This window comes from Thermobia domestica, chromosome 12 (genome assembly GCF_964235325.1).
Source record: "Thermobia domestica chromosome 12, izTheDome1.hap1.1, whole genome shotgun sequence".
NCBI classification, from domain to species: Eukaryota; Metazoa; Arthropoda; class Insecta; order Zygentoma; family Lepismatidae; genus Thermobia; species Thermobia domestica.
The window spans coordinates 149832989-149850538 of record NC_137465.1 but is presented as its reverse complement, the minus strand read 5'-3'; the positions used below and the strand labels follow the sequence as shown (position 1 = coordinate 149850538).

General features: G+C 36.5%; 1 protein-coding gene across 1 annotated transcript in view; it reads right to left on the bottom strand.

Moving 5' to 3' along the window:
• Positions 1–1188: 1188 nt before the first annotated feature.
• Positions 1189–17550, bottom strand: part of LOC145666732 (uncharacterized) — a 90268-nt gene continuing 73906 nt past the window's right edge. Inside the window, exon 3 of the mRNA XM_081734262.1 lies at positions 1189–3147. Coding sequence (XP_081590388.1) covers positions 2816–3147 — 332 coding nt within the window. The 3' untranslated portion in view covers positions 1189–2815. The remainder of the gene's footprint in view (positions 3148–17550) is intronic.

Genomic DNA, 17550 nt, shown 5'->3' with positions numbered 1-17550 from the left:
AGTTACAAGTGGAATACCAAGCTTTGAAAAAGGACAGAAACCAAAAAGTGTGAAACAGATTGAGATTTAAAGCGTAAAAATTGTTGCAGAAGTGGAATCACTAACAAAAAGGCTTACATTCTATGATTTAAACCATAAAGATAAATTTTTGATTGCACTGTTTCTTTAAAAAAAAAAAAAAAAGTATTGGTAGTAATATTTAGTATTGAATACATACATATACAGATAAAATGATTTATCTAGGGAAATGTTTAGTCAAGTTGACGTATTGTTATTTCTTAGCTGAGTAGTTTGTGTCTTGTATTGTGTGTTTTGTATTCTCTCCATCTGTATCAGTCACGTTTCTTAGTCCTTCTCCTGTCTATGTCCAACTTAAAAATATGGATATAAAAATAAATAAATAAATAAATGAAGAAAAATATCCGATTATGATAGCACAATACTGTTTTAAGTACCGGCCTAAAGACGGATCTGAGCCAAAATGTAAAAAAGAAAATGTCCACTCCTGTATTGATGGTGATGCGTTGAATCGGAAGTGAGACGATTAGCAGAAGTCTAACAAATACATAATTTTGTATGTCATTATATCAAAAGTGTACATTATAAAAAAATGTACTTTAAAAAAATCTCTGTGCGTTTGAATTTTGCTGTGTATGTCAATAGCCCTTTTGTGTCTGGATACCCAGTAGCGATTTCTTAAAAAAAAAAAAAAAAAAAAAAAAAAAAAAAAAAAAAAAAAATGCACTGTCTCTTTTTCTTTGCATTGTTACAGAATTTTCTTTCTTCTTATTATGTATGACTTGGATGGAAGTGTGGCAAAAAAAAAAAAAAACTATAAATGATGCATTACTAAAACAAGGAATGTTTACTCCCATCTCTTTGACAACCCTTCGAATATGAACCATATATGTTTATATTTCGGACTGAAATATATCTTTATTAATGCAGGTCAATATTCACATAATACTACCAATCACTTTGCATAATAATGTAAATAATTAAAGTGTCGATTTGGATAAGGGTTCAATTTGTTTTCGTCTCATCTTTCAAATGCGTTGTTCTCTTACTTTGTTTGTATGGATAAACGCTTGTACTAATTTAATCTTATATTTTAATAAGTTTTGCATGAATACAAATTCATATACAAACAGTAATTTATGTAATAAAATGCATTTTGAAGGAAATTTGTACATAAGCCCATATCCAAACCACCCTTCAATCGAAGTACAATTACAGAGTCCGCCAGAAAAACGTATACACTATTAAAAATAAACTATATATCATATTTCTTAATTACATTTAATTATTGTTCAAGCATGTGTTACAAACCTTCAAGTATGTAAATGTTTACATTAGATGTTCAAAATATTGGCTGTTGGCGGCCAAACACCTAACAGAACAACAACGAGGGGTAGCTGAAGCTACAGCAGTCAATATATCAGTGGAGATTGATTAATATGCTTTTGTAATCTTCTGGCTAAGGTTCTCGAGCGTGTGCGGCTTACTTCGATACACTTCATCTTTCACAGTTCCTCACAAGAAGAATTCCATGGAGGCATAGGCGCCAGAAGGGGGTCCCGGCCCCCCTGGCTCACGAAAATCTATATAGGAAACCACGTATATTAAATACCAGACGTAATATAGCAATCATGGAGATGTCCCCCAATAGAAAATTTTCTTCGGGCGCTCCTTAATGGAAGTAAGATCTAGCGCAGCGTTTCCAACCTTTTTCAACTTGCGGCACACTACAAGTGTAACTTGAATTCTCGCGGCACACCCATATATATATATATATATATATATATATATATATATATATATATATATATATATATGGTATTTTTATGTGGTTACTGATCTCCTTCTTACAGAGAAAAAAGCTCGATCACTGATTTTCCCTCGTGGTAAATCATTATGCTCATTTTTCATTCTAATATTAAAATAGAAAACAATTGCAATGAAATATAGAACTCGGGTTTTTAAAAATCCACTTTCTTTTTCGAAAACTGTATCTAACCTTTCACTAAAAGAGAAGATCACTAAATAACGAACAAATAAACAAATCTCCTATACTTTTAAAACACAAATGTAGATAATTTGTATGCATGTTTGCTTTGTTGAATTTATTGAATGATATGTTAAAATTTCAAGTTACGAAATAGTCTGCAGCAATAAAGAAGCAATAATGGTCATGACAATGATAAATACGTTTTTCAACATTAAAAATGCACAGAAAAGTAACACAGTATGAAACTTAAAATTGTAGATTTATAGTAGAGTAGAAGTTCATAGTAATGTGAAATACAAGTACACATTTTCCCCTATGTCTTGCAATTTGGTTCCTATAGAATTAATAATTTGTTTCGATTTCCTCGCGGCACACCAGCGGCCCATTCGCGGCACACCGGTTGGGAAACGCTGATCTAGCTAATAGGGAGTGATTACTTCAAAACGTACTTATGCTGCTCGAACTTCAAGCGTACACCTGTCATTTTTTTTTTTTTTTTTTTTTGTATCTCACTAACCGTGCTGACGGTACCGACATCTGTTGAGCGAAAAACCTTACTACAACATAATTTTAACTGAAAACAATTAACAAGACAATGCCAACATCTGTTGGGTCAAAAACCATACTTAAATTTCATCTCATACTGATACAAAATGACAAAAAGTGTATACATTTTTCTGGCGGACTCTGTATTATTTCCTCATTGATTACATACAATATGCCACCTCTATACCAATTTCACAGCTAAGATGTTCATGATTGCAAAAGTAACATCTTAGCTTAGTTGTTAAGATTGTGAGTTTTAAATCATGAATTTCTCAGTATCGGGACAGCTATTCCTATTACAACTGCAATCACACTAACAACGGTTCCAATAACGGATGCAGTTTCTGACGTACAATGAGACTTGATTGCATTTAAAATAACATCTCCGAATATTTCTACGAATTTTATTAACCAGTCCTGGCAATTTCGACGGCGAAACGTGTATGGAGTGCCATTTTTTTCGTGATTCACTGCTCTTTCTCGTAATTTACTTGGCGAGGTTTCCACGGAGCCTAAAAGGTGATATTCCCCGTCCTCTTTCGGTTCTTCTCTTTTATATGTCGGAACCAGAAAATTTTTCCAATTTGAAAATGCTGAAAATAAGAGAGAGAAAAGAATTATTAGTTGAAATATATTTATGTTATTGTTATGTGAAATTAACACTGGCTCAATTAATAAAAGTATAGATAACGGTTAATGACAACAAGCTGTAACTTCCACTTTGCATAAAGTTGGTGCGAACGAACGTCTAGTGGGAAACTCACCTAAGCAATAGAAGACAGGCATAGACAACGGTCACACTTCTAACATCGCACACTCTGTACATGTCTAGCAAACAGGCTGGGGTTCCCAGGCAGTCAATAGGATGGAATGTTAAAGAGGGTAATATGAAAAGTGCACCATGGAGAACACACACTTGCGAGTGATTATTTCTTTTACTGGCTCAAGCTGAGGCATTCTACTCAGTAAGACGCAAATTAATATAATATATTTGGGCGAAGAATGGAGAACAAATGCACCATTTGACATTGGTTTTGTCTAATTTTGTTCCAGTGATACTGTAGTGCAAAATAGGCCTCGTGGGTACCGACCAACATCAGGTTCGGATGAGCTCCTCAGGAGTCTGGTCCCTCGGAAATGTTTTCGTGCCACTCCAGACGAATTAGGCATGCACCCAGGGGTGTAGCCAAGGGGGGGGCCATCGGGGCCGGGCCCCCTCAAATGGTTTCCTGGCCCCCCCAAATGACCAGCTTTTAAAACATCATAGTAAAATTATCTCGCTTCATTCATTTAAAAGTAACAAAATTTATTGACAATTAATAATTTATGGTAAAATAGTAAGGAGAAATATTGTTTTTTTCCCATACCGATCGAAAATAGTATAATGTCTCTTCCTTATACCGACCGAAAAATAGGATAGTTTTTTTTTTTTTTTTTTTTTTGTGACAGCAGATTACACAATTTACTGCGATTTATATTTGACAGTTGGAAGACAAACGTTTTAACAAGATACTACAAATACAGCCATAAAACAAAGGTACAAAACTGATTTGTAACTACAGTATATTTTTATATGCTTTAACAAGTGTTTTAAAAGACATAGAGGATGGAAAATTTGGCTAGGAACAATGCTTTTATTCAATTTGAATTTCATTCGCTCTCTCTTTTATTTCTACTCAATGTAATAAAATAATTATGTTTTTTTTAGTCACGAATAATAAATATTTTTGTCAGGAAACCGTAAAGAAATTAAGTGAAATTTCAAAAAAATTAATCTTTGTGTAGATAGGTTCTGTATACAAGGTCTTAAATTTAAATATAAAGGTAACCAAGAAAGGTTTTGTTGCTCTTTCACCCACCACCTTCGAACATTGATATGTCACCTAACCTGGAAGATCAAAAATAGTCCCCATCAGCATCAACGACCTTCTGAAAACGTTCTGGAAGGCCATGGAATCCATCGCGGTAGAACTTGGTGGGCCATGAAACGAAGAAAGTATCAGGTGCATTTTGGACTTTTACTAGGGATTTGAACTAGCGTCCTCTAAGGTGATTGTTCAAAGAATGGAACAGGTGATAATCGGACGGTGCAATACCCGGGGAATATAGTGGTTGCAATATTGTTTCCCACCCAAGGCGGAAAATGGTGTCCTGAGTCATCTTACCCACGTGGGACTTAGCGTTGTTCCGTAAAAGAGGACCCATTTGCAATTCAGAAGCGATGTCTCCAGAGTTTTGAGTTTTTGTTGAGCACAGCTCAACTGCTGACACTACACAGTTGCATTGATACTCTGACCAGCTGGTAGCAGTTCCCGATGCACGATGCACCAAACACACAGAAGGACCTTATTCTGGTACAGTGCTGGTTTCGGCTGTTTTGAAATCGGTTCATGGGATGCTAACCAATGATGACGGCGCCGTGGAGCTTCGTATAGGACACATTTTTTATCACATGTCAGGCTCTGTCCAGAAATTGCTCCGAAACAGTAAATAAACACAAGCGACTGCCGCGTTGCCTTCTGGCCCGGATCAAAATATGTGAGACCCATTGACCCAACTTGTAGTGCTTCACAAGTTGATGGATGTGCTGCCGAATGGTTTCTCCACACACTGAATTGTAGTCCCAGTTCCTCTTCGTACATGTGTTGGTCTTCTGGCACGTAGTGTTTTCGGGTGTTTCGTAATCGTCCTTAAACTTGTTAAACCATCGCTGCAGTGTCCGCGTCGTCACGACACCCTCACCAAAGGCCTGGCATATCTTCTGTCCCGCTACAGTGGCGTTTGACCTCCATTTGAACTCGTTCAGCATACATGCTCTTATGACGCTCTGTGGATTTCCCATGTTCCCTCTGTCTTGACGCAAGTTCACGGTGTGTCTGAATTGCCACAACCAGGTAGTATGTTGGATATACCCACACCAACAACTGACGTTCGCCTTATCTCCACTCGCATTCAACTCACGGTGTGAGGTCCAATTGAACACAGACCTCCACGAAAAGGGACAGAACTTTCTTGGTTACCTTTATAGTTATGTACAAAAGTATAGCGTTTGGTCCCGGGCAGTAGTTCTTGATTAAGCATAATAAAAACTATCTTGAATATAATTTATATAATTACATTGTTAATACATGTTAATTGTAAATATATTATTAATTATAATCATTTATGGATAATAATAATAATAATAATAATAATAATAATAATAATAATAATAATATAAGCTAAAATAGTGTTTTTAGACTTCCAGAAGGAAACCAAAATTTTCCTTTCTTTCAGGCCTCAAAAACACTAGCAGCAACACTTTTTTTTGGCTTTGTACATTGTAGCTGCCCCCCCCCTAAAAAACGACGGGCCCCCCTACACAAACCTGCTGGCTACACCCCTGCATGCACCATATCACTGTCGTGCAGCAGCTTCATGTAATCGGTAAGGTGAAAAAGTTGGACTCATGAGTGACACGAAGAATCACCGTTTGGATGTATGCAGTTCTCTAAGTGTAAGAAATAATCGGAAAAGTTTGCTGCATCAGATTGCCACTTATGATGCAAAAAATGGGTCTCCTACGACAATTGTAAGTGGTCAGAAGAATCTTGGATCTTATAAAAGTCCAGATCGGTTTCCAAAACTCCTAGAAGATGTTGCTAATATGGATATAAATGAAGGGGTTGATCCATCATGCCTTTCCCCATCAAGACCAGATCATCACTGTGGATCGTTACAGTGCTGATCAGCATGAAATGCACCGCAACCACCCATAAATGTTCAAGATATGTCTTTTTTGCATGATAACGCATGCGCAAATGTCTGTCGAAAGACATTGCAGACTTTCCATGAGATTAGTATGAAATCCTTCCTCGTACATCGTATTTTGCTTTCTCCCGCCGACTATCACTTCTTTCAGCGCCATGATTATTACTTGGAAGAGAAAACCTTCTCTGATGATTTGGCGGTGCAAATTCAGGTTGAGAATTTCTTCGTACCGCACATTCCAGACTTTTTTTTTTTTTTTGCTACGAATCCAAATGTCAGCTGAGCGATGGGAAAAGTGTGTGGTTCCAGATGGCGACTATTTTGACTACTTTTCATTATTATTATTATTATTATTTTGGCATATGAAAATGATGCACTTGGGGCGGATATTTCATTGGCACCAACCTAATAATATTTGTAGGGGGGAAAATTGATTTATAATTCCTTCAGTGATCAATAAAGTTACACACGAGTTGACACAAGACAGAATTTTCGTGAAAAGACGTGAGGCGAGACAGCTCTTCCAGTAGAAACGAGACAAAATACATTACTTTCAGGACTCGTTTTTGAGACGAAAGTCTCAACTCTTGCCTTGTGCTTTTCCTCAGTGATCAAGTAAGCTTTTAAACGCTAACTATTATTTCATTGGTCGACAGATACGAAGAAATTTCTACGGAGAAAATTTCAAACTGATTTTCGCGATTTATGCTCTCATAGCTTTGCTAATGACTAATAAGATTAGAAAATAAGCCTCAAACAACAAATCTTGCAAATTTCAAAACAACTCAATACATTTTATCAAAGAAACAAAATATGGTATGTTCCGACTTATACACACGGCCCTTTTGTCATTGATGACTCTGCATAACCTTCAAGCAATAGTTTGAGCTTGCCTGCTGTGCATCTGAAGAATGATCTTGGGAAGGACATGCTCTTTTTGGTTTGTAATTATTCCTAACTTCAACCTCAGTATTAATGAGAGCTTCAACCAAGAAGCGAACTCCCAGTTGGCGGTTCTTAAACTCAATTTAACTAATATCTAATCCAGTGATGGCCAAATGGCGGCCTGTGAATAAAAACGAATGGTGTATAGTTTTATTTATTTATTTCGACTTGTTTTACACGTCGATGTTGAAGTTGTAAGAAGCCTTATCTACCACCTAAACATGATACAGAATTCAAAGATTATAGTCGACAATAATAAAGGAAAAGAAAGTAAAAAAAAAATAAATAAATAAATAAATAACAAAGAAACAGACTCTCACTTATACACACTCTCGCTCACACACACACACACAACACTGATATTATAGCGCTACACTAGAATAATGTATATATAAGTTAAAATACGTAACAAGTGTTAAGTTTTACATCCTTACGACGAGCTTCTCTATTGGCTCTTCTGTTTCTGTGTACATTTAACCCTGCTTCGGTAACAATAAATTGTAAACTGCTCTTGTGAAAGAAGCTCCAGAGCTTGATACACTCATCAAGGTTAGCAAAGCATTCCAATCACGACAGATTGAAATTATGCATGACTTCAAGAAATAAGTAGATCTATGGAGATGCATTGCAAGCTGGCCGTCAAAGCCTGATCTTGTGTCCCTGTCATGGAAATTGCTTTAAAAATTAAGGTGTTTTAGAAACAAAAGAGAGCAGTACCTACAAGTGCAATTTATGCTGCTGCTGCATCTTCAGCCATTGTAACTTTCCAAAGAATTGTGTTACATGATCAGAAAATTTTAAGTTAAAAATAAAACGTATGCAAGCAATCCCTCCCCTCCTTTGCAAACGCTTTTGTAAATGTATATCAACATCAGTTAATAGTGGGGTGCGCTATGTCTGAATTTACACATCCGTGTGCATTTCTTCTTAAAATTGAACTAACACTTGATTTTTGTCCTTTCGGTGATGATTTAAAATTCTGACACGGTTGCCATTTTTTTCGTTCATCCAAATCCAATATGGTGGCTATCAAAGATGGCCGCTTTCGCGAATGCACAGCGCTGTCTTTAAAAGCCTATCTTTCCCAAACTAATTGACCAATCTTCATGCAACAAACACCAAACGACGTAGAAAATAATAAATTTTTAAAAATTGACAAGAATTATTACTTATCAATGCAATTAATAACGTGAGAAATAATTTTATTTCAAATTTTGCACATTTAATGATGTTTTCTTTATATTTTTTAAAATAACAAGTAAACGGCAAGTAATTCAGAACAACGTTGTGTACCTTTTAAAAGAGTAATAAATTGTTTTTAAATTGTCATGTATATCATTCAGTTTGGTTAAGAAACAATGAAATTATAACAAATTAATATTTCCTTTTTGCTTGATTTTCCCACATGAGTAGAGGGAAACCGAGACTTATAGGAAAACCAACCATCAGTACCGGTCTGGCGCAATCACGGGCCCTCGGCTAAAGTTGGTTGTGAGGCCCCTCATCGAGAAACTTTTCACAGCGTATCTTCGGTACTTACAACAATGATTAAAGGTTTGTTTATGAAAGAAAAAGTTTCTGAAGTATGTTACGATAAATGACAAGGTAAAACATACTTAAGCAATATAACGTAGATATAAATCATGATATAGGTTTCGGCGTTTGTTCATCATTGTACTATATGTTGTAATGAGGCCATGAGTGAAATAAAGGGAAATATGTTGATATGGCAAAATTATGCGAAACCGGTGTAGTTATAAACAACTTTTTTATTCTATGAGATTTAATGACAAATATTGAACGTGTATTATAACATTTATATGACCACATAACTGTAAAAAGACGAAAATATTGGCATGCACAAACAAAGTGAAGCTTATTCTAGATTTATATTAATACAAACAGACAAATTATTGATTACTACTAATAAATGATTATAATATCATAAAGCACATAATTGTAAAATTAAAATTGACTTAGACACACACAGGAATTACGAAGTATCAGGAACATATCAATACATTAATTTTCTTTTCAAAACTTCGTTTGTCACCGCAATTTCATCAATGACTTTATTTTTGTCCAAATTTATAAACAAGTCTCTCTCAACATTCATCAACATTAAAGAAGATAGTAAGTTCTCGCTTAAAGAAAATCTGAGTCTGTTTTTTTTTCAATTTTCAATTTCGAAAAAACTCGTTCACAAGTCACCTGAGTGGATGGAATGGTCATTATATATTTAAACACAGTATATAAATTACTAAATAATCCAGACTGTGACGATAGTTCATAGAGAATGGGAAATGCACATGAGAGACATCTGAAACATTTCCTTTTAGTACCACACTGAGTTTCAGACTTTTTCTTTTTATCTTCAGATTCTTCTTTAGATGTCACACTTTCATCTGAATCACCATCACCATCATTACTTGTAATTCTCACAAATTTACACACTTCTTTCTCTTCTGGTTCTTCAGACTTGTCACTAAAATCTGCACTCAAATTACGATACTGGCTTGCAAACTGTTTCAGTTCTAACAACAACTCACTTCTATTCAAGTTTGCTAATTGAGAAACAGTTTTCTAGCAATCATCTGGAAAATCTTCTACCTCCATTGCAACTATATCCTTGTACGTTTTTGGGTCTAACCAGGAACAATCAAGCAGTAGAGTCTTGTTGGGTACAAACCGTTCTTCTATACTTTTACTCGCATAATCGAGAATGTTAAAGTATAGTGCTTTGTATTTCTGGTCATGTGACAAATATCTAGCCTCGTCAGAAACTTATTCACAAGGCATTTTCTTCACCTTGGAGTTTTTTTTTTCTGGAAAATCACCTTCTATATCAATTTCCCCATTCCTAAAATAAGCTTTGATGTCTTTAACCAGGGATTTACATTTGTCATACAATCTTTTAAAATTTTTGTCACTTCTTTTTCTTCTAATTTCGTCTAATAATGGGTCTACCGACTGCCAGGCCTTTGCATAGTCTAAAGACTTGCTTTGGAGAAAGATGGACACAGGAGAAGTAACTGAAAACATGTCTAGCATGACTACAGCTAGAAACAAATTTTCGAATTTGCACCACTGTCCTAGAAGGGAACGCACTGTAAATTTTGTTTTGCAATCGAAATTGCCTGTTGACATATCTAACAAAAATATAACGAATTTAGAAGATTGAACAAGTTAACGCTGACCTCACCCCACTGTAAACATCCAATAATAGACTAAGCTACCGCTTCAATCTTTTTTCTAGTGATTAAATGACTGTTTTAAGGAAGTTATACATGCAGAGAACACACACAGGAAAATACGAAAAGAAAGGAACAATAAATCTATGAAAACTGTCACAAAGGAAAGTGCGGCCACTATAATGTCCGAAGGGAAATAGTATAACAGATAAATAATTTTCGGTACTGTATCTAGGTAATGTTATTAGAGAAGATACCGTATGAACTGTGAACTGAAAATTAAAGTTAGATAGCAAAAAATGTCATTACATCCAACTTACTTTTTTTTAATATTTTGGGGGCCCCTACAAGAGTGGCGCCTTAAGCTATAGCTTGTTATGTGTAAATCTGGTATTGGTTGTTTTTTAACTGGTTTTCAAGCATTACATTAAACTATGTTGTTGTGTTTTAAAATAATCAGTAGTTAATTCTGTTTTTGTATTCTAAACATCTGATAATTAAGCTATTTTTTAAGTTTTAAATATTTATTTTCCTATGGGCCCGGGCCCTCTCAAAGGCTCTCGGGCCCTCGGTGATTGCCGAGCAGCCGACCTAGCCAGACCGGCACTGCCAACCATGAATCCGTTATCTACTCTCCAAGACAAGTAGTCGCATGCTATACACTGACAGACACTCCTATTAGCGCACCTTAAGTATATCATCATGCAAAACTTCTGGAAAGTCCAGAAATAGCCATAAAATTCTAATGGAACGTTCTAGGAGGCTCTAGAGGCTTCCATGGCATTTTGTTAAAACGTTCTAGAACTTTCGGTACTATTTCTAACATTATAGAACTTTCTAGAACTTGCCCGAACATTCTAGAACTTACCTGAAAATTCAAGAACATTTTAGAACTTTCTTGAAAATTATAGAATGTTCTAGAACTTTCTCGAACACTCTAGAACTTTCCATTAGAATTCAATGGGGTTTTAGAACGTTCCATTAGAATTCAATGGAAGTTTCCGGAACTTTCTAGTACTCGGGCAAAGTATATAAGTGCGGCGGAAAGCGGAACTACTCACAGCAGGAGAAACTGTGCGGTTACTTGCCAAATTTCAATTGCAACGTAAGTATTGTATCTTATCACTTGCTTTACGTTACCTTTAGTCCTCTTGTGGCTTACTCTTCGTTTCTAAAGTGTTTCCCCAATTCTTTCTTGCACTTTCAGAAATGAAATTGTGTAATTAATATACAAGATGGAGTCACCAAATGTGAAAGAACTTGATTATAATCTCTGTATCGTGTGCCAGGATCAGAAAAGAGGAGACGTAACTCGAAATCCATCTCTTGAATCACTAGAAAAGCCAATAACAATTGCAGTGGACGGAAGCAAATTTGATGATCTTCAGTATTCAGCGGTCGCATCTCTTCTTAAACCGTTATCTCCTGAGCATCTGCAGGAAAATGCAGCATTCTTCCACAAAGTCTGTTACTCTAGTTTAGTTCACACAGGACACTATGATAAATCGAAGCGGAGATATGAGGAGGCTTTAAAACATGGATCCATAGTACCTACTGTTGCGAAAAGAGGACGTACATCGAAATTAACAGTGAATAGTGCAAGTTTGGAGACAACAGTCGATGCTCCAAGTTCAACAAGGTCTTCTACCTTTCCATTTGACAAAAACAAATGCATATTTTGTCAAGAGGCTGAGGGTGAATTTCATTTAGTGCAGACGTTGCCCATGGGACAAAAAATTAAGAACGTTGTTGAAAATAGTTCTGATGAATTGAAGTGCCACCTTCTCGCCTTGTTGAACGAACCCGGGGACGCAATTGCATATGACATGAAATACCACTTAAAATGCTTGGTGTATGCTGAAAGAAGAAAATCTTTATCAGAACCACATGAAACTGGATTGTTAACATCTTCGGCAGAGGTTTTGGCTGACATCGAGTTACTAAATATCTTGCAATGCACATTTTATCGGGATAAAGATGCTATAATAAAAGTATGCTGGATGTCAATACAACTTATCTTAATCTTCGCTCTGAGAAAAGTGGAAAGATAGTTGATGGCAACTATAAGCGTCATCTGAAATCACAAATACAGAAGTTACCAAATGTGAACTTCGTCCGTCCACCACAAATGAACGCTCCTGAGAGTCTCTGTGCTTCCAAGACGATTGAAAAGGCCGTTCGCTTCGAAAACATTTCTCATGCTGACGCATCTGCAGTACTCAAAGCATCACAAATAATTCGTGACGAAATCCTTGCCAGTGAACACTGGAAATTTGGTGGACCTTTCGACGGGTATAGCTCTCCACCAATCCTCCAACAGTTCATACGTTGGCTGATACAAGGCTGTAAGTCAGAGATTCAGACAATACGACGAGCAGAAGAAGTTAATAAAGCCGAAACAACTTATGCCAATTGGTTGTCGCTAGCTGTAGATCTGATCGTCAAATTAACTATCATCCAAAACATGACGATAGTAATTTCCGACAACAAGCTGATACACCATTAACCATTGGGCTTCCGCTACTCATTCATCATAAAACAAGAAGCAAACAGCTTGTGAGTGCATTGGAGAACTATGGAATTGGAGTTAATTATAAGAAAATAGAGGACATTGAAGTTAGATTTGCCCATGCAATGCAGACAGAAGTGAGACAGTATGATAATGTTCATATGCCTCCATTCACAGTTAAAGAGAAGCCAGTGTGGTTTGCTGTTGATAACATCGACTTTAATGAAGATACAGTCACAGGAAAAGACACTTTACACGGAGCTTGCACCGTAATGTATCGAAAGCAGTATTCCAATGAAGTAATGATAGTTCAGAAGTTGCGCTTCAATCCTGAAGGTAAGATCAGTCACGAAAAACTTGCTCCGAGTGTGTGCATTCGTCAGTTTTCAGTTCCAGTTCCTCAGCCATAGACTCACAAAGGTTATTGTACAAATGTGTAATGACAAGAACATTGTGTAGATTATGTCATTATGTGCATGCATAGCAAATTCAAGGACATGTGATTCACAAGAAGAAAATGAACGTTATGGGCCAAAACCTGTTGCGAAGTTCATGATTCCTTGGACATCGTACAAATCTTTTCTGTCCGAACCAGTTAACAAGATCAACGTTTCCGTTATCACACCCATTTTAAGAATTTCACCCACAGAATATTCAGGACTATTTAGCGCTCTGATGAATACACGACGCATTTGTGATTTAGTTATGGGTTTCAATTCGCCATGTGTTGTAACCCTTGATATGCCTTTGTACGAGAAAGCACAGAAACTCATGGCCCGCGAGGATATGAGAGGAAAGTTCGTACTGCATTTGGGTGAACTACACACTGTCTTGGCATGCTTGCGTTCTATAGGATTCTATATTGAAGGTAGTGGGCTTGATGATTTGGGTTGCTGCTGGAATTTACAGCCCCACTACCCTACGTCAAGTTATTCAGGGAAAACATTTATACAGATGAATAGAAGCACACACGTCTATGGTGCTCGTTCGCTATTCCCATTATCTGGATTGCATATGGCAGAAATATCCAGAGAAGAAGACAGAAATATATCCAACCTTGGACAAGCTTCTTACTGCGGTATCTTCTGATCCAACATGCACACAGGAAATTAGAGAACATAATGTTATGTGCACTATTCAGGAGGAAAAATTTGGAAGCATTCTGGAAGAGGGAGATGGACAATTGAGTGATATGGCTAATTTTGTAAGGAAATATATGAAGCAATTTGAAGCTATGCTGCGCTACATTCGGGCCACAAGGGAGGTCAACTGGTTTCTTCATCTTTCTGGTCAAGAAGGCCTCATAAAATATTTCTTTGCAAATGATCAACTAAGTACGCCAGAATGACCACTCTGTATTGTGCAGAAATGCGAGATCTGCAGAAAAGCAAGCCTGAAGTATTTGGAAACCTAAAAGAAGGAAGCTTTTGCTTCAACAAGTCCGGTCATCCTTTTACATCGATGGGCTCAGATCACAGGATAGAACATCAGATTCGATCACTGAAAGTAACAGGATGCATCACTGGATTAACACAAAATGAGTCAGCTCTAGATCGCTATCTTTGTCGGCACACGTTGTAACTCAAGTCCTCCAAGAATTTGAAATGTTATATGGTTCAAAGATATACTTGCAGTCACATAACCATCATCGTCTCGTTGGAACTTTAAAAACTCGAGTGCTGCAAAATGCAGACGAATTGAAAAAGATTTTAATTCACTATGGTAATCCTTTTGCAGGAACAGGAGAGCTTGTAAACATCACAACCAAAGCAGTTGTTTCCGAGAAAATAAAAACAGATATTCTTCTCTATGATGACAAGGAGACAGAGCAAGCAGATCAGTTCGTGAAATCTCTCGACTGCACGGTTCCGCGCAGACAGTGTTTGATAAAATGAAGCTTAATTTGGGGTCCTTCAAACATCTGGCGAAGAAGCTAACAAAAACTGTAGCCGGTAAAATCATCAAATTGAAGAGAGAGAAGTTTGTTAGCGCGTTTTGTAATCATCTGTCGTAAACGCAATGACTTAAACATAAAAAAGGGATTGGAAAGTTTGAGCTATCTATGATCCTTCGAGCACTCTTTACTGCAGATGGTTTGCTCCTATTAGGCACAGATAACGGCCACTATTATTCGCACTTTGGAAGGCATGCTAGATTCACGCAACAGTACCGAGCCAGAAATTGATGAAAACTCGAGCAGGAGTGTTCAAAGTAAAAACATCATGATAATTGATGGAATGTCAATTGTACAAAGCATGAAGAAGACCCTGACCGATAAAACCTGCAGTGATTTTGCAACCGAATTTGTGAAAAAAATAGAGTGGTTCTCACGATCGTCAGATGAAATTCGCATTATATTCGATAAGTACATCGAAAATTCCTTGAAAGAAAAAGTGCTAGCTAAGTGAAGTGGAGGTACACCACTTGAGTTCCATGTGGATGCTTCCACAAACATCAGTAATGTATCTATGAGCTATTTTCTTTGACATTCCAGAACAAAACGACATTTAACAGCATTCTTGGCGAAAGAGAACATCGATTACTTCCGAAATATGTCTTTACAAAAGCAGCTCATCATTCTGCGGGAGGATTGCGCAGAAGCAGCATCAGGTTTGCTGGAAGACGAGTTGAAAAAGCACAATCACGAAGAAGCGGATACATTCATTGTTTTCCATTCAATCCATGCTCAAAGAAAATACCCTGACGCTCACTTGACAATATAATCACCAGATACAGACGTAGCACTGCTTCTGTTACATTACTTTGAAGACATTGGCCCGCAAGTCACCTTTGTCGGTGATCCCCAGGGATGACGCGTAATTCATCTTTGGGATCTCTATTCAGATCTCGGAACTAATTTGCGTAGAGGACTATTAGGTTTCCATGCATTCACTGGCACAGATGTTTTTGGAAAATTTGCTGGAAAACTGAAAAAAAAAAAAAACAGCATTTAAAATCTATCAAAACAGCGACAAAAATATTAGAGTCCTTTGCCTGTTTAGAACAGACTGTGGACCTACCAACCGAGAAAACATGCAGCAATTTAGAGCGATTTGTTTTTGGTATGTACTCAACAGGCACTGACTTCAGTAGCGACCTCTCAGAGTTGCGATGGCAACTCTTCACACGCAAAAATGCTGAAGGGGAACGACTTCCACCAACATGCGCAAGTTTAAAACTTCAGATTTGGATAGCCCATTACGTGTGCCTTTTGTGGAGAAACAGTCACCTTCCCCATCCCGAAGTTCCACCCCCAACAAATTACAGATGGACAGAAGAACAACATCGTTTCAGCCTATTCTGTGTTTGCAGCCACCAGCACCGGACGCAATTTTGTTTGAATGTTCACTGTGTCTGTAAAACTGGATGCAATGCGTGCCGTTGCAAAAATACGCCAAGTACCTTGCACGGAATTGTGTCAGTATGGAGATGAGTGTGAAAATTCAGCAGATCATGTGTTAGACTATGAAGGAAGTAATTCTGAAGAAGAATCAGTGTAACTATGAAACAGTTTCACAGTTTGAAGGGAAACAAAAAAACAAAAAAAACAAAAAAAAAAATTCAGAGGTCTGATAAACACTACGGTCACAAACATTCGATACTCTACATTTGTCTCCACATTCATGTATTTTGCGTTTTAAAATATTTTTTATAATTACACAGCGTTGTGAATCAAGTAAATGGGCAATATGTTTTTAAATAAACATATTGATGCATATACCAACAGAGAGATATCCTACGTGCACAAACTTTTTTTTTTCCTTTTGGAAACAACAAATGGTGCTAATTCCTGATTATGTATGTTACCATATTGCGCATAACGGCTGCTGTATAACACTGTCCAAAATACTTTCTATTTCAGCGTTATCTTAGCAAAATATAATTATAATATACAATTTAAATATGTATTTTTGTGTTCACAAAGTTTAATAATTTTTCAAATGTTTGTGTTGTCTGACTATTTTCACCGCCCATTAAGTGTTCTTAAGTTTTATTAAAGATATTGAATTATTATTATGAAGTGTGTTAAAGCAAATAAAATTGTGTTTTACAATATTTAACATGATTGAATTAATACAAAAAAAAAAAAAAAAAAAAAAAAAAAAGAAAACATGAGCAGGACGTAGGAATTGAGGATAATTTATTTACATGTGCTTGCACGCTCTGAATTCGGTTGTCAGAGGTAAAAGCAATAACTAGAGTACCAATTTTCGCTCACCAGAAATATCATCCACGCAACAATATAATAGGTGCTTACCGGGTGTAAGCGAGAACAATGTTTTCGCTATGGCAGTCATTTTGATGGCCGCCATATTGGATTCGGTCAGACTGGGACCACTTCAATTCCTCTTTCATCAACACATCCAACTGGGAAGATTTCAGCAAAGTGACTCTTTGGTTATTTTATTACTCTTAGCCCCCTCTATTAATGTGGGAAAATCAAGCAAAAAAAAAAGGAAATATTAATTTGTTATAATTTCATTGTTTCTTAACCAAACTGAATGATATACATGACAATTTAAAAACAATTTATTACTCTTTTAAAAGGTACACAACGTTGTTCTGAATTACTTGCCGTTTACTTGTTATTTAAAAACAAT